We start from the raw sequence: 18,400 nt of genomic DNA on the forward strand, positions 1-18,400 counted from the left end.
ACTCTGATCAAATGTATATAATTCCCTTTAACAATATGTTAACTACAGCCTGAGTCTGTATCTTTGTATATACTGTTTGCATGTACAGAGCGCAGTCCCTTTAAGAGCGCGGGCAAACGCGATGACGTCACGCTGTTCATCACGTGATCCCCCATCGGCGGGAAAAACGCGATGACGTCATGACGCCAGCCACGGGACCGCCCAAGCAGTCCTCGTGGAGCCTCCGAACTGACTAGACCTGTATTCGTAGTTCTCGTGCATTGGTTTGTTAAACTCAGTTTGTTTTATATTAGCCATGGTGTGGAGATGCCGGAGTTGGACTGGGGTGGACAAATGTAAGAAGTCACACAACACCAGGTTATAGTCCAACAGCTTTATTTGAAATCACAAGCTTTCGGAGTGACGAAGGAGCAGCGCTCCGAAAGCTTGTGATTTCAAGTAAAGCTGTTGGACTATAACCTGGTGTTGTGTGACTTCTTACATTTGTTTTATATTAAACATCGTTTGTTGATCGCCTGAGTCAACCTCAGTCTCTTGATAGGAACTAGACATTCCTACATGGGTACTATTACATAATGGAAAGAGCATATTTCGCAAAGTATACTCGTGGAAATATATATATGCTTATAACAAGTAGTGTATATTTATTGGATTCATACAATCCAAAGCACATGTTACATTAATATTTAGGCAAAGGGAGAATCACAAGATAAAGAAGTGCACATGGGACAAATGATTCCAGAATCTCTTCAAAAAACATTTCAGATTGCACTGCAACACTGGGGACTAATGCACAATCTATAAATAAAATGGGAAGAAAAAGTCATCATACTCAAAGAAAAAGAGACACAGGATAATAAATTATTCCAAACAGAGAAGTGTTATGACAAGTGGTAACATATTTGGATTAGAAACTGTGAAAGTCAAATGAAGTTATATTCACTATATAACAATTAAGCTTAAAACACATATGCATATCCAAAAATAAATTTTTAAGTGTTATATTACTTTATACTAATCAAAGTTGAAAAATGTGCCTTTAAATATAAAATAGCTTGCTTAACAAGTACTGAGATAGATAGATAAACAATAACACTGTGGAAGTTAGACTGCCACAAATGTACATTTTAGGTATTTATTTACAGATAGAACACAAAGAAGCTTTAAGAGGATTCATCGATGGAGATGCCCTCAGTACAGAATCAGGCACGTTACCACCTGAAGATTTTCATTAGTGAGCTTCATCTGACTTAGGAAGGTCTGAATTGTGACATCCTGGAGCAGTAAAGAGAAGGACTAGTGGAGTCTCACCAGTGTAGGACTCACATCAGCCAGTGTGATAAACTGGCAATATAACAATATACAGCTTTCCAAGCAGCTCCTCAGGAGGGATCATACATCTGTCACTAAATTATCTGCCTGGTCTTGAACAAGCTAATGATTGAGCTTTAGGTTGAAATCTAGACTTCGGTAAAAACTTTCACCATTTTAGATTTGGAAATTTCTCCTAACCTCTCTCCTCAGGTGATTCTAAAAGGCTCAACTCAGCTTCCTCAGCTAAGTTGAGTATCGTGAGTAAATACATTCATGCTTCTCCTGCTTCCCAACAAAATCCACCACAAACTTGTTTTTTTGGCCTTGGCTGAGCAGCCTGCAGCGATCCCTTTAAGGGACACTGGTTTGGCCCCATTCCATCCAGTGCGAGTGGGCGGGGCTTGTACTGTTTGGGCACCTTGCATTTGTACATCCCAAGTACATCATAGGACCCTAATTTAAGCATATTGACGAGGCTCCTGCCTATTTCCGTCAGGAGCACTGGTCACCTATTTCAAAGCCCCCTCCAATATTGCAGCTGAAGCAAAAATAGTGGGATGTTGGCAGGAAGTTTTAATTTTGAAATTTTTATCTTGCTATAGCGTTGTTCCATCTGAAAAACGGGGCAGTAGCGATATGCAAGTCGGCCCCTATATCTTTTTTATATGACTTTAGATGGATAGAGAAACTCAAAATGAAAATTGGCTTTGGTTAGCTGTACCTTTAAGGGAATTCTTTTGACTTTGTGATCCGGGAGCAGTCAGTACATGAAACTACCCAGATAACATCCAGTTTCGCGGGGGCCAGTTGTTTACGTGAGAGCAGGCAGGTTGTAAGTCAGCCAGGATATAGTAATTTGGTTTTTAAGAGGATAATTGACTTAGTAATCTCTGGAAGGACACAAGGGTATTTTATTCGGGGACTCTAAATAACATTAACAAAAGCTTCTATTATAGTCAGCTGGCAAAAGCAATCAAGTCACCAGAAACTCAAGTGATCCTGTTCGTACCCATTTCTATTAATACAAATAGTTAAACATCTTAACTGCCCGACTATTGAAAGGATTCCATTTGATAGAATAAAAGCAGGAGCAGGAGTAGGCCATTTGGCCCTTCGAGCCTGCTCCGAATCTTTGATCTTCGAATAAGCTTGATTCAACATCAAAGAAAAGGCAGACATACATTAAGGCAGTAGCTCGGAACCCTGCTTTGCACTGCCTATTTCACCATCAGCATATTTTCACTTTCGGCAGTGGTGGAAAACGGGCAGCTGCGGATCGCCGCCCAATTTTCCTTTCCCTTGTCTTCACCCGAGAGGGCTGTCGGGCCTCGATCTAACATTTCATCCAAAAGACAGCAGCTCCAACAATGCAGCACTCCCTCAGTACTGCACTCAAGTGTCGGCCAAGATTATGTGCTCCAATCTCTGGCGTGGAGCCTAAACCAACAACCTTCTGACTCATTGGCAAGAGTGCTACCAGAGACACAGCTCACACCATTGAAGGCCAGATTTCTCTTCCCCCAACCTTTCCCATGATTGCCTTGGTGAAATTGCCTTCTACCCCTTCCATCCACCCCATGTATCCAACCCTGTCTCTTCTGCTCCGTCGTGTTACATCGCCTCCTCCATTCTTTCGATTCCCTCCCTCTCATAGCTTAAACCAACAACCTTCTGACCCAGATGCAAGAGTCCTACCACTGAGCCAAATCTGAGACTTTTAACACAAGGAATCTCCCAAGGTGCTTCATAGATGGGTGTAGGAAATGCAAAAAATGGACATCAAACCAGGAAGAGAGAAATTAAGAGAGCTGATGGAAAGCTTGATTGGGGGTTTCGAGAAGATTTTTTAAAAAGTGGAGATCTAGGGAGGGAATTCCAGGGGGCAAATGTTGCTGAAGACTTTGCTGCCACTGGTGGGGAGAATGGAGGGGGAATGAATAAAGAACTGGACTCAGAGAAATGGAGTGTTTAGGAAGGTTAAAAGGGATGGAGGAGCTTGGGCCAAGGAGGGTGGGGCAAGACTGTGGAAGAATTTATAGACAAGTATCTTAATTTAATTCCTCATCTACATGCTGCCCCCTCGACAACATCATCCAAAAACACCTCTTTCGATCCCTCCACAGCCTCTGATTTGTCATGCTGCTTGTCTGACATCCAGTACTGGATGAGCACAAATTTTTTCTAATTACATTTATTGGAAGACCAAAGCTTTTGTCTTCGGTCCCCGCCACAAACTGTTCCCTAGCCACCGACTCCATCCCTCTCCCTGGGCACTAAGACCGTTCACAACCTTGCCATCCTATTTGACACCAAGCTGAGCTTCTGACCCCATATCCTCTCCATCACCAAGACCGCCTAGTTCCACCTCCATCACATTGCCCATCTTAGCTCATTTGCTGCTGAAACCCTCTGGACCGATTATTCCAATACTTTCCTGGCCAGCCTGCCACCTTGCGCCATCTGTAAACTTGAGCTCATCCAAAACTCTGCTGCCCGTATCCCAACTCGCATCAAGTCCCGTTCACCCATCACACCTGTGCTCGCCAACATACATTGGCTACTGGTCCGGCAATGCTTCGATTTTAAAATTTGTCAATAGCCTATCCCCAGAGATGGAGACAGAGAAGTCGAGGATGGGAAGGGAAGGGAAGAGTCGGAGATGGACCATGTGAAGGTGAGGGAAGGGTGGAAATTGGAATCAAAGTGAATGAAATTTTCTAGTTCAGGACAAGAGCAGGAAACAGCACCGATACAGTCATCAATGTACCGGAAAAAGAGGTGAGGGAGGGGACCGGAGTAGGGCTGGAACAAAGAATGTTCCACTTGTACTTCTCGCAATCTAGTATACTGTATTCACTGCTCACGATGCGGTCTCCTCTACACTGGGGAGACCAAACGCAGATTGGGTGACCACTTTGCGGAACACCTCCGTTCAGTCCGTAAGGGTGACCCCGAGCTTCCGGTCGCCTGTCACTTTAATTCTCTGCTCCACTCCCACTCAGACCTCACCGCCCTCGGCCTCTTACACGGTTCCAATGAAGCTCAATGTAAGTTCGAGGAACAGCACCTTGTCTTTCGATTAGGCACTTTACAGCCTTCTGGACTCAACATCGAGTTCAACAATTTCAGACCATAACTTCTGCCCCAATCTTTTTTTTCCATTTTTTTTCTCTCTCACATGGCAGCTGTCTTTCATTCTGCCATCGCCATTTACACTTCATCTAGAGCCATCTTTTGTTTCTTAACTTGTCCCATTACCATTTCCTTTTGCTTTGCACCATCATCCCTTTCCTTTTGCCTTGCACCATCATCCCTTTTGTCTCTTACTCTCTCCTGCCTTCCATCCAATCACAGACCTTCCCTTTTGTTCTTTCCTCCCCTCCCCCCTTTCCCTACACTTGCTTAAAAACTTGTTCCATCTCCAGCTTTTTCCAATTCTGATGAAGGGTCATCGACCTGAAACGTTAACTCTGTTTCTCTCTCCACAGATGCTGCCTGACCTGCTGAGTATTTCCAGCATTTTCTGTTTTTTTTTCCAGATTTCCAGCATCCGCAGTATTTTGCTTTTGTACTGCATGTGTGGTGTTTGGAATGCCCAGTGCTCCCCTCTCTGGCTGGTTAATTCTTAACATTAGGAAACTGCAGAGCATCACTCCTCTGCTAACAGATCCCCAGCGTACTTTTTGAAGATGGTTTTGCATGGAGTTAGAGTTAGCTGCTATATCTGAGGGTCAATTTTACAAAGGTGTGCTACTGGCAGGGATCCTTGCCTGGCTGCTGGGCCTATCAGGAAATCATGGGCTTGCTGCCTGCGATCCTCCGTTCATTCATTTTAATGGCTCCCTGCCAGTAGCAGCACATTTGTAAAATCAGTCTGCTGGTGCAAAACTCAAACAATGTTTAACTACCTACAAGAGATGGTCTCACACCGCCTGGCTTCACTGCACTGGTATTCAGAGTAAACTATCATTCCAGTGTTGGAAGAAGAAGAGGTAAAAGTACAAGGACAATGTGCAAGTTTATGATTATTCTACAGCAAATGCACAGAGGAAAAGTTCTCCCATATAAAAGAGTTAAAAAGATGTACTGGAGGATAATAAAAAACAGCGTTTCTGAAAATTATGTAGTTTTCCTGTTTGGAATATTGTACAATGAGGTCAAAATTGGGCATTGCTGTGTTTGTCTGTGTCCATTAGTCAGCAGTTGTGTGGAAGAGATCATTATTCACACTTATTGCAGGTTTGTTTGGGGTGGAAGGGGCACAGAGAAGTGGCACTGTGGAGACAGTTAATAGAAGAGGTTCCTAACTGATTGGGAGCTCAGCAGCGATTCAAAGGCAGGATGGTTAAGCTCCTAGTTCCAGCGAAGGACCAGCGTTCCTTGTTGTGTTTGGGGCGTTGCCAGGGCTGTTTGCTGAGTTAGTCAATTGCAGAATGCAGTTGGCGGCGATCATTTTGGCAGTCTCAGATGGTCAGTCTTGTCACAGGATCTGGGGACTTTGAGAACACTTCCATAGATCGTGGGAGCAGATGAGAAGAAAGTTTTCTGGACTCGCAAATATTGCCATGCTAAGAGTAAATACAGTTTGTCCATTTTTGAGTATATAAATGAATGTCAACAAGAGTTCACTTGCAACTAAGTTTTACTAAGGCAGCATGCAAAGCAGTCAAGCAACCTTTCAGCTCTTTGACACATGCACATGCATGCCTGTTGGAGCATGACAGACTTTGTTGCTGGCACAGAAAAAAAAGGCTTCTAATCTTGCATATAAATCTTGCAAGCTAAACCGACCAAACATGCTATGAACAGAAGCTACTTACCTCTTGTATAATTCATTTAAGGTAGCACATTGGCTGGGCATTTAGTTCTCCCTGCTCGCCCAAATTTCAGGGTACGTAGGTTTTGTATCTGCTTACAGGGAAAGGTCACACAACAGGTGGGATCAACAGTGGACGGAGTAGGCTTGAGGGACCGTATGGCCTACTCCTGCTCCTAATTCTTATGAAAGCTGGGAAATAGTTGGCCATCACAACTATTGCCCAATAGCTCGCTATGAGATCACTACCCTCCAAATTCTGGGGTTAGAGGTCAGATGTCACCCAAGTTCAGAGCTAGTACCTTCTTTTATTCATTATTCTTTCTCTTCCTACTTGCTCATTCAATCAATCACCAACGTATAGGTGTACCTGCACTGCAGCAGCATTAACACACAATGGGGGATGATTTTCATCTTCCTGCACCCCAGACTGAAAAACAAAGCAGTAGGCAGATGGAAATTTTTAAAATTTAATGCGTACTGACCGCCTGATTTGGAACAGGTGGGAAGCCTTCATAAAATGTATAAAATTTGGGTCCCACGCTGTTTCTAGGCTGCTGCCGGCTGCTCTGAAATATCCCAAAAAACATGAATGCTCCTCCTGCCCCCACAAAAATCTTCCCACCCACTACTAAATGAGCCCCCCAGGGGTTGCCTCCCTCCCCCTTTAAAGGCTTACTTCCAGCTCAGCTCCACAGAGGAGCAACCTGATCAGCGAGTTGGCCGAGGTAGTATTATAAAACTGCTGTTTGAGATACTTGCTGTTGCTTGAAGGGACCCAGTAGCATAGAAGTTCACCGTAACAGCTGCCACCAGAGTCATACTTGTCATGGGACTTATTTGTAGGTTGTGATCAAGTTGATGGTATAATTTAATTGACTGCCTCTATGAAGTGACAACAGTGAAGGCAGATCTCATCTAACAAGTCATGGTAGCTGTGCCTTGGTCTGTATACATGAGAGGTTGGGCAAAGATGGGTGTGGGCAGTCCATCTCAGGCGTTTATGCACCTCCCTCTTATTCCTCCTCATATCCTCCTTCAAAATGTCCAATGGGATGTCAATCTTCTTAAATTACAACTGCCAACAAGCATTAGATGCAAAATATGACCCTTCCCCACAAAAATTGGGAAAAATGCAAAAAGTAGGCCTAAAGGCAAACCCGTGCAACTAAAATTATACAAAAACAAACTATATAAACTACTTAATGCAGGAAAACTAATTTGCAAAGTTACTAATGGAACTCATTCACCAAAACAGCTAACCAGTGCTTCTCTCCAGCACCCATTTTAAATGGGCTGGTAAAGCATTTCAGATTAGGTGCTCAAATGTCTTCAGCACATCCAAGTAAAAGAAAAATGCCACACTCTGAACATCAGATTTGAAATAGACCCAACGTCTGATTGGTGTTAGTGGTACGCCAAATTGGGGAATCAGCCCTTAAATATACTGTCCAGAATACGATTGAGCAGGAGTAAGATTTATGGGTTACAGAACTCTGGAGGGTAGCTACTGGATTGCGGTATTAAGTGACTGCAAAAATGTTGTGACTATAAGGAGGTGATAAAACCCCTGCCTTTCCAACTGATCTTTCCAACTTTGGCTTCCCACATTGTTCCAATCAAGCAGAATACAATTTCTGCAAGAGTATCCTATCTTCCTTCTCTTCACTCAGCAGCTGCTGTTTTCTTGCCTATTTCTCCCATCTCCTCAACTTAACTCATTTCCATCTTAGAGTTTTTCTTTGGGCTCATATTTCCCATGTCTTTTCACTGCTTTACTTTTCTATTCTCATTCAATCTTTGTTTTTTTAATCCCTTTTTACTGCCTGACTGAGATGACCTTTGTACGTCATCCAACAGTTTTCCCATTTCTTTCTAGCTTTTTGTAAAATTCTGTTTGCAGGCCATTAACTGCCACTCTGTTGTTCTCTCTCCACCTTTTCTATTTTGTTCAGTCCGATAAAGGCGCTCACTTGTCTTCTAGTTTCCAATTCTGATGAAGAGTCTACACCTGAAATGTTAATCTGCCTTTTTTCTTTCGAGATGCTGTCAGATCTGCTGTATATTGCCAGCATATTTTGTTTTTAGTTGCAAGATATTACACATTGCAACAAAGAATAGGTGGCACACTTACTCAGTCAATAGTGTTGACCTAATTAGGGGGAGCTTGAAAGGAATCTTGGAGTGACAGTAGACTCAATACTTAACAGGGAATCTTCCGACTTTATGCTCCCAACTTGGAGCCTTACCTGCCGGGAGTGTATATTGGAAATTTCGGCATGCACTGGAACATTGTGCTTAGTACACGGCCTAATTTTCGATATACAAGCCAAGTTCCCCACCAGAAGTGCAACATCATAAAACTGCCCCTAACTGGTCCCGATACTGCGAAGCAGGAATGATTTAAGCTAATAGAAGGGCAGCTTACAGCACCAAGTCAGTAGAATACAAGTTTGAGACCACCATGGTGAAACTGTACATTGCTCTGGAGTCTTTCATTCAGTTCTGACCACCAAGGCACAAGGGAAACATCCATGCCCTGAAGCAGATGCAGAGATTTTCCACAAGACTGATCTCCAGCATCAGAGGACTGAGTTAAATCAAATCAAAATCAAATCAACTTTTATTGTCATTGTTAGTGCACAAGTGCAGTACAACGAAATGTAGGCTTGCGGCTCCCGAGAGTGTACATTTGGATTAAGACATTTAAACATTCAACATACATTTGGCTTGTAGTATATTAACATAAATATAACCATAATAAAGTGCATTGGCAGATGTGCAGGCTTTAGAGTTTATTTGTGGAGTTCAGTAGGATGACAGCCCTGGGAAAGAAGCTGTTCCTAAATCTGGTCGTACAGGTGCGAATGCATCTGTAGCGTCTCCCAGATGGCAGGAGGGTGAACAGACTGTGGCTGGGGTGGGTAGGGTCTTTGATGATGGACCGTGACCTCCGTAGACAGCGTTTCTGGTATATGTGCTCTATGGTCGGTAGCTGGGTGCCGGTAATGCGTTGGGCAGTTTTGACTACCCGCTGCAGGGCTTTCCGGTCATAGGAGCTACAGCTGCCATACCATACTGTGATACAGTTTGTCAGGATGCTCTCTATAGTGCAGCGGTAAAAGTTAGAGAGGATCAGGGGTGACAGATTACATCCCTTCAGCCTCCTTAGGAAATATAGGCGCTGCTGGGCCTTCTTCACCAGAGAGGAGGTGTTGAGGGACCAGGAGAGGTCTTCCGTGATGTGGACTCCGAGGAACTTAAAGCTGTCCACCCTTTCCACCACAGCCCCATTGATGTGGATGGAGGTGTGACTTCCGCCTTTGGACTTCCTGAAGTCCACAATGATTTCTTTTGTTTTCTTGGTGTTAAGGGCCAGGTTGTTATCGGCGCACCACTTCACGAGATGCTGGACCTCCTCCCTGTAGGCTGACTCATCGTTGTTGGTGATCTGGCCTACTACCGTGGTGTCATCCGCAAACTTGATGATGGTGTTGGAACCATTAACAGCCACACAGTCGTGGGTGAGGAGGGAGTAGAGGAGGGGGCTCAGCACACATCCTTGTGGGGCCCCCGTGTTCAGGGTTTGGGGGGGGGGGGGGGGGGGGGGAGGTGTGGTTACCTAATTTGACAGACTGGGGTCTGTTTGTTAGGAAGTCCAGGGTCCAGTTGCAGAGGGAAGTGTTCAGGCCAAGAGTTTGGAGTTTGGTGGCCAGCTTGTTGGGGACGATAGTGTTGAATGCTGAGCTGTAGTCTATGAACAGCATTTTGATGTAGGTCTCCTTACCATCTAGGTGATTCAGTGCCGAGTGTAGAGCAGTTGTGATTGCATCCTCCGTTGATCTGTTTGCACGATAGGCAAACTGGTGTTGGTCAAGGGAGGCAGGAACACTGGCTTTGATGTGGGCTAAGACCAGTCTCTCGAAACACTTCATTATGATGGGTGTGAGTGCGACAGGTCGATAGTCGTTCAGGCACGTCACAGCCGTTTGTTTTGGCACAGGAATAATGGTAGCGGTCTTGAAGCATGTAGGGACTACTGCCTGGGCCAATGACTGATTGAAGATGGCGGTGAAGACATCAGCCAGCTGATCAGCACATTCCTTGAGTACCCGTCCAGGGATGCTATCCGGTCCAGCAGCCTTTCGTGTGTTCACTCCGCGTAGAACACCCCTTACGTCGGAGGTCGACAGAGTGAGCACCTGGTCTTCTGGGGGTGGCAAGGCTTTGGTAGCCGGCTCCCTGTTGTCCCTGTCGAAACGAGCGTAGAAGTTGTTAAGCTCCTCCGGAAGGGAGGCATCGCTAACCGGGGGACTGGTGTTTTTGCCCTTGTCGTCAGTGATGGACTGGATGCCTTGCCACATGCGCCGGGGGTCCGAGTTGTTGCGGAAGTGATCCTCTATCCGCAGTGTCTGTTTCCTTTTTGGCAGTCCTGATACCCTTTTTTAGGTTGGTCCTAGCTGTACTGTAAGCCGCCGCGTCGCCAGATTTAAATGCTGCGTCGCGTGCTTTCAACAGTGAGCGGACCTCTCCGTTCATCCAGGGTTTCTGGTTGGGGTATGTCCTGATATTTTTATGGGTCGTGACGACCTCGACGCAGCTGTTGATGTAGAATAGCACTGTGGATGCGTATTCCTCAATGTCATTATGGACAAACATGCCCCAATCAGTGCGTTCGAAGCAGTCCTGAAGCTCCGATACTGCCCCCTCTGGCCATACTTTCACTGCTCTCACTGATGTTCTCCCTCTTTTGATGAGCGGTTTGTATGCCGGGGCTAGAAACAGGGAGAGGTGGTCAGACTTCCCAAGGTGGGGGCAGGGAATGGCCTTATAAGCATCTACAATGCTCGTGTAGGCTTGATCCAGTGTGTTCTCCCCTCTTGTGGGGCAGGAGACATTCTGGTGGAATTTCGGTAGTACAGTTTTTAGGTTTATGTGATTGAAGTCCCCCGCGACGATAAAAGCTCCGTCTGGGTGCGCAGTTTGTTGTTCACTGATGGCCCTGTAGAGGTCCTTCAGTGCTAGTTTGGCATTAGCGTGTGGTGGGATGTAGACCGCAGTGATGATAACAGCCGTGAATTCCCGAGGCAGGTGGAAGGGTCTGCACCTTACCATGAGGAATTCCAAATCAGCCGAGCAGGATCTATCAATTATATCAGTGTTGGTGCACCAGGCATTGTTAGTGTAAATGCACAAACCGCCTCCCTTGCTCTTACCGGAGTCTGCAGTTCTGTCGGCGCGGAAGACCGTGCGTCCTTCTAGTTGGATGGTGGTGTCAGGGATGCCGTTGTTCAGCTAGGTCTCTGTGAAGATCATGGCGCAGCATTCCTTTGTCCTTTTCTGTGTGGAGAGATCCAGTTTGATCTCATCCATTTTGTTCTCCAGTGACCTGACGTTGGCCAGGAAAATACTTGGGAGGGTTTGTGTGGGGCCCTCTTCAGCCTGTTTTGGATACCTGCCCTCTTACCCCGCTTCTGCTTGCGTTCTCTGCGCGGTCTGCGCTGACTTCCGGCTGGGGAAGGACGCCACGCTGGTCCCAGGGGTCGGGCGATGTCGGGAGGCAGATCGATGTCGCCGAGTGTAAGCCGCACGCAGTCGGCCCCGATGTCTAGGAGCGTCTGCCGGCTGTACGGTAGGTCAGCCTTTAATTCCCGAATCAGCAGAGTCCAGAAGAGACTCAGGAGGGTGAAAACGCTCAGTCTCGGGAGAGACAAAGCCGCTGCGTCCATGCGCGCCGCCATCTTGAGAGTAGTCTCCCTGTTTCTAGCCCCGGCATACAAACCGCTCATCAAAAGAGGGAGAACATCAGTGAGAGCAGTGAAAGTATGGCCAGAGGGGGCAGTATCGGAGCTTCAGGACTGCTTCGAACGCACTGATTAGGGCATGTTTGCCCATAATGACATAAGACTAGTCTGGAAAAGCTTGAACATTTCAGCCGCAAGAGGAGCCAGATGAGAGGGAAATGGTATGGAGATATACAAGATCGCTGAGATTGGGGGGCGGGGAGGGGAGGTTGCTAGTGTTGCTGGGAAGGGTTTCAACTAATTTGGCAGGGGGATGGGCACCAGGATGTAGCATTAGAAAGGAGAAACAAGGTGCACAAAGGATTGGGAGAGACAGATAGCACTAGTGTAAGAAATAGTACGGTATTAGGTGGGGTTAGACTAAGAAAGAATACAAGAAGGTCTAAGATAGGTTTACAGTGCATGAGTGTAAACACACAAAGCTTGGTAAATAAGGTTGAGGAGCTGCAGGTGCAAATAGCCACATGGGAATATAATGTTGCAGCGATAACAGAGACCTGGCTCAACAAAGGGCAGGATTGAATACTAAATATTCCTGGATATAAGGTGTTTAGGAAAGAAAGGAGGTGGGTGGCAGTATTGATTAAGGAGTATATTATAGTGCTGGAGAGAAAGTAAGTCCTGGAGGTCAATCTATTTAGTTAGAGTTGAGAAACAATAGAGGTGCCATTACACTACTAGGTGTATTCTATAGGCCACCAACTAGTGAAAAGGATATAGAGGAGCAAATTTGCAGGGAAATTACAGAGAGGTGCAAGAACTATAGAGTAGTGATAATGGGGGACTTCATCTATCTTAATATAAACTGGGATAGTAATAGTGTAAAGGGCAGAGGGGGGAAAGAATTTCTTAAGTGTGTTCAGGAGAACTTTCTTGATTACGTTGCTGGCCCAACGAGGAAGGAGGCATTGCTGGATCTGGTTCTGGGGAATGAGGTGGGTCAAGCGGAGCAAGTGTCAGTAGGGGAACATTTACGGAACAGTGATCACAGTATCATAAGGTTTAGATTAGCTATGGAAAAGGACAAGGAGCAATCGAGAGTAAAAAGTACTTAATTGGAGGAAGGCAAATTTCAGTGGGTTTAGAATGGATCTGGCCCGGGCAAATTGGAATCAAAGATTGGCAGGCAAAACTGTAATCAAACAATGGGCTGCCTTTAAAGAGATGATTCGGGTACAGCCGAGGTACATTCCCACGAGGGGGAAAGGTAGGGCAACCAAAGTTAGAGCTCCCTGGATGACGAAAGAGATAAGAGAGCAAGATGAAGCAGAGAATACAAGTGAGAACCAGGCTGAATATAGAAAGTTCAGAGGGGAAGTGAAAAAAGAAAAAAGAGGGGCAAAGAGAGAGTATGAGAATAGATTGGCAGCTAACATGAAAGGGAATCCAAAAGTTTTCTATAGGCATATAAATAGTAAACGGGTAGTAAGAGGGGGGGTGGGGCCAATTAGGGACCAAAAAGGACCTAAGCATGGAGACAGAGGACACGGCTGAGGTACTAAATGAGTACTTTGCATCTGACTTTACCAAGGAAGAAGATGCTGCTAAAGTCATAGTGAAAGAGGAGGTAGTTGAGATACTGGATGGGATAAAAATTGATAAAGAGGAAGTACTAGAAAGGCTGGCTGTACTTATAAAGTAGATAAGTCAGTGGGACCGGATGGGATGCATCCTAGGATGTTAAGGGAAGTAAAGGTGGAAATAGCAGAGGTACTGGCCATAATCTTCCAATCCTCCTTAGATATGGGGGTGGTGCCAGAGGACTGGAGAATTGCAAATGTTACGCCCTTGTTCAAAAAAGGGCGTAAGGATAAACCCAGCAACTACAGGCACGTCACTTTAACCTCGGTAATGGGAAAGCTTTTAGAAACTATAATCCGGGACAAAATTAAACAGTCACTTGGACAAGTGTGGCTTAATTAAGGAAAGCCAGCACGGATTTGTTAAAGGCAAATTGTGTTTAACTAACGATTGAGTTTTTTGATGAGGTAACAGAGGGTTGATGAGGGCAATGCGGTTGATGTGGTGTACATGGACTTCCAAAAGGTGTTTGATAAAGTGCCACATAATAGGCTTGCCAGCAAAGTGGAATAAAAATGGACAGTGGCAGCATGGATACAAAATTGGCTAAGTGACAGAAAACAGAGTAGTGGTGAATGTTTTTTTTGGACTGGAGGAAGGTACACAGTGGTGTTCCCCAGGGGTCAGTACTAGGACCGCTGCTTTTCTTGATATATATCAATGACTTGGACTTGGGTGTACAGGGCACAATTTAAAAATTTGCAGATGACACAAAACTTGGAAGTATAGTGAACAGTGAGGAGGATAGTGATAAACTTCAAGAGGACACAGACAGGCTGGTGGAATGGGCGGACACGTGGCAGATGAAATTTAACGCAGAAAAGTGCGAAATGATACATTTTGGCAGGAAGAACGAGGAGAGGCAATATAAACCTAATGGGTACAATTCTAAATGGGGTGCATGAACAGAGAGACCTGGGGGTATATGTGCTCAAATCATTGAAGGTGGCAGGGCAGGTTGAGAAAGTGGTTAAAAAAGCATACAGGATCCTGGGCTTCATAAATAGAGGTATGGGGCAGGATTTTCTTTGGGCCGTGGAGGCGGGATTGGAGGTGTGTGGGGGGTTAAAATCCCGAAATCGGGGGACACGAACCCATCCCGCCCCCAACCCGCCTCCATGCCAGTTTCAAAGGAGGCAGGTACCCGACCCGCACTGGGACCCGCTTCCCCGAGGCAGGAAGGGGATTAGTGCCAATTAACTTCCTGTTAACAGGTAGTTAACAGGCAGTTTTTAGCCTAATCCCTAATTTTATTCTTGAAGTGTGGGATTCCTGACGGCTCCAAACCACGGCAAGTTAGCGAGGCGGGCTGTCGGGCTGAAGGGCTTGGAGGGGTCGAGATGTCCGGTGTTCAGGTGAGTGATGGGTGCATGAGTGCAGAGGTAAGTGTGTTTGGTGTGTTTGGTGTGTTTAAAGAAGTTTTACTTACCTTTACAGCCTTCCTTCCTTCAGGTCTTGGGAGTCCCTCATCTCACCGGCACAGAAAGCAGAATGGCCGCGATCTGTCAAAAATTGCAGCATTCAGCTTTCTGTTCCAGAGAGATCTCTAAATCATCCTGAGAGGAAGGAATTAACTTAGAGTACAGATTGTCAGTGTTCGACAGCTTCAAACAGCTGTCAAACGCTGATATTTCATCTGTCAAAAGGTCTTGACAGATGAAATATTAATTTGTGACATCACCTGTTGCTGGGTGGCCCTTAATTGGTCTGCTGAGCCTGCTGGGTGGGCTCAACAAGGTCAATCAAGTCAAAATCGCGTGGGTTGGCTACAACTCGATGGAGGCGGGACTACAACCCCGAAAGTTGTAGTCCCGCCTCCTCAATGAAAATCCAGCCCAGAGTACAAAAGTAAGGAAGTTATGATGAACCTTTATAAAACACTGATCCGGCCTCAACTGGAGTATTGTGTCCAATTCTGGGCACCGCACTTTAGAGAGGGTGCAGAAAAGATTTTCAAAAATGGTCCAGGGATGAAGGACTTCAGTTACACGGATAGACTGGAGAAGCTGGGGTTGTTCTCCTTAGAGCAGAGAAGGTTGAGAGGAGATTTGACAGAGGTGTTCAAAATCATGAGGGGTCTAGACAGAGTAGATAGAGAGAAACTGTTCTCATTGGCGGAAGGGTTGAGAACCAGAGGACACAGATTTAAGGTGATTGGCAGAAGAACCAAAGGTGACATGAGGAAAAACTTTTTTACGCAGCGAGTGGTTAAGATCTGGAATGACTTGCTCGAGAAGGTGGTGGAGGCAGAAGGAAAAAGATTTGCTGGGCTACAGGGAAAGGGCAGGGGAGTGGGATTAGCTGAAGTGCTCTTGCAGAGAGCTGGCACGGGCTCAATGGGCTGAATGGCCTCCTTCTGTGCTGTAACCATTCTATGATTCTCCATTGTATGATTCTATATTAAGTAGAATAGATAAGGAAAATCTGGAGCACTACTTCAGTTAAATCATGACTGTAGAACAAGGGTCTCAGGTACTAACAGGTAAAAGATAAGCCCAGGACTGAGGTCAGGAAGTACTTCAGTGTAAGAGGTGATCAATAGGTGGAATGGGGTCTTCTCGGTAGGGTGGTAGAGACAAAATCTGGAATCATTAAAGAGACAGTTGAATACTTTTGATGGTGAAAACTAGATTTCTATTGAGGGATGAGCTAGATGGGTCTCTGTGGCCTGCAGTTACCATTGTGTAACAGCCTGAAGGATAAACATGTAGTATTAATAAACACAAGATTGTGCTGGAAAGTTTTGTGGTGAAATAACTAATTGAGAGGAAACAGAGTAAAGTATGGTATTTTTTGAACTGAGAGACTGGCTTGATGGGCCACAATAGTCGTTTCCAGTTCTGCACATTCTTGCATAACTATGCACTTGGTTGAAGACATGGTGCACAATGATACCAAAAGCATAACATCTCTGTGACATATGAGGCTCATAAGTTTCCTGTAAAATGAGGCTTGGGTGGATGACGGGTAAGTTACACACAGGGACTTCATCTGTGGACTGTGGCAGACGAGTCCCTTTCATCTGTTATGGCCCTGTGGAGGATACCTCCATACGAGGGTCTTTTTCCATGGCTTTTGTTGCACATCTTCCATTTTGAAGCCTCCCTTAGCTACACCAGTATCCTCGTGTTGGGCAGAGACCAGCTCCTACGTCACAATGGCTTGCTGTTGCTCCAGCTCAAAAGGTGAAGACATAGATGATTCATATGCGGAAATGTATAAACAATGTTTTGCTTTATTCTTGATGGACTATATGGAAAATGAAAGGAACAAACAAGAAAAATACTCAATAACTAGTTAAATGATTACCAGACATTTAGTAACTAGCATCATACATTATTGGGATGCACATTATACAATATGTATTGGTAATAGGTGAAACAGCAACATGTGAAGTGATCGAGGCAGAGCTATTAAAAATAAAATGAAAAACTTACCAAAATCAGAGATGTCAAGTGGGGCAGCTCCTTGTTCTACAGGCTGCAATTGTTGGGCACCTTCATTTCTGCACAGGCCATTTTTTCCTCTTTGCCCAGGCTGGGTCTTTCAAAGTAAGTCTCTTGTTATTAAACTCAATTTTTTTTTTGCCTTGCCATTTGTTGTAAGTTTTAGCGCTTCCTACAATCTTCAGCTGTTCCACTAACACGGTGGCAGCACGGTGGCATAGTGGTTAGCACTGTTGCCTCACAGCGCCAGGGACCCGGGTTCAAATCCGGCCTCGGGTGACTGTCTGTGTGGAGTTTGCACATTCTCCCCGTGTTTGCGTGGGTTTCCTCCGGGTGCTCCGGTTTCCTCCCACAGTCCAAAGATGTGCGGGTTAGGTTGATTGGCTATGATAAAAATTGACCCTTAGTGTTAGGGGGATTAAATACGGGGATAGGGTGGGATATGTGTTGGTGTAGGGGTTACGGGGATCGGGTGGGATATGTGTCGGTGCAGGCTCGATGGGCCGAAATGGTCTCTATCTGCACTGTGGGGTTTCTGTGATTCTGTGATTCTGTAAGTTTAGCGTTCTTTGCAGCAGTGCACCCATCGTTAGTTGATTTTTTGGGGGATTTGGTGCCCAGAATGAATCTTGGCAGTTAATAAACAGGTAATTTCAGTGGGACATTGGGAAACTTTGGTTTCCTTTGTGTGTCTGTATTCAGTGCCATTCTTTGTCTTTGCCAACTTACAAATGGAGAAAAATCACCATGCACAAGCCAAGTGGCTGGTATTGTGTCTACTGTGTCCACTTATTACAGTTAAGTTCTAAATTTGCATCTTATTTTTCGGCCATCAGAAAAACAGGTTTGTGTTGAAAAATACAGCAAAGAGTGGCAGCTGGTTATTTTATTATCCTCTCCTCCCAAAATCAGTCAAAAATCTGCCCACAATCTTTTCATAGGCAACTTGGAAGATTCAAATCTAGGTATGTAGTAACAATTAGAACCAGAGCTATATAAAGTATGGTTGACTATTAGTGACTATATAAAGGAGCAAAATTCACTTGCACGTGTAACAACTTGCATGTGCCAGAATATTACATTAGGATTATAATTACACTGTGTGCACTTGCACTGAGATGCACGTGCCTTTCATTAAGCTATTTACTGCATCAATGTCATATAGTACCTTGCTAAGGGGCGTCGTGCACGATTTACAGCCTCAAGATCAGCATAACGCAAGTCCAACTGACAGCCAACTAAGACAACAGGTGTTCGTGGGCAAAAGTGCTTGATTTCAGGAAACCACATTGTTCTTACATGGTTAAGGGAATTGGGGTTAGCAATTGAGAAGCACAGGACCACCACATCAGACCTGAAAAATGAAAGATTACAAAAGGTTATTTTTGGATGTTTATACACTTCACTTTATCATTAAGATCATTAACATTTTTCTTTCA

General features: G+C 45.1%; 1 protein-coding gene across 6 annotated transcripts in view; it reads right to left on the reverse strand.

Moving 5' to 3' along the window:
• rhobtb1 (Rho related BTB domain containing 1) overlaps nt 1-18,400 on the reverse strand; it is an 85,974-nt gene that overhangs the window by 18,406 nt on the left and 49,168 nt on the right. For all 6 annotated transcript variants that reach the window (XM_085994949.1, XM_085994948.1, XM_085994954.1 and 3 more), the window contains one exon: nt 18,130-18,315. In XM_085994949.1, coding sequence (XP_085851075.1) covers nt 18,130-18,315 — 186 coding nt within the window. The remainder of the gene's footprint in view (nt 1-18,129; nt 18,316-18,400) is intronic.

Source organism: Somniosus microcephalus, chromosome 8, assembly GCF_052327205.1.
Source record: "Somniosus microcephalus isolate GS21.2 chromosome 8, FLI_Smic_1.0, whole genome shotgun sequence".
Taxonomy (NCBI): Eukaryota; Metazoa; Chordata; class Chondrichthyes; order Squaliformes; family Somniosidae; genus Somniosus; species Somniosus microcephalus.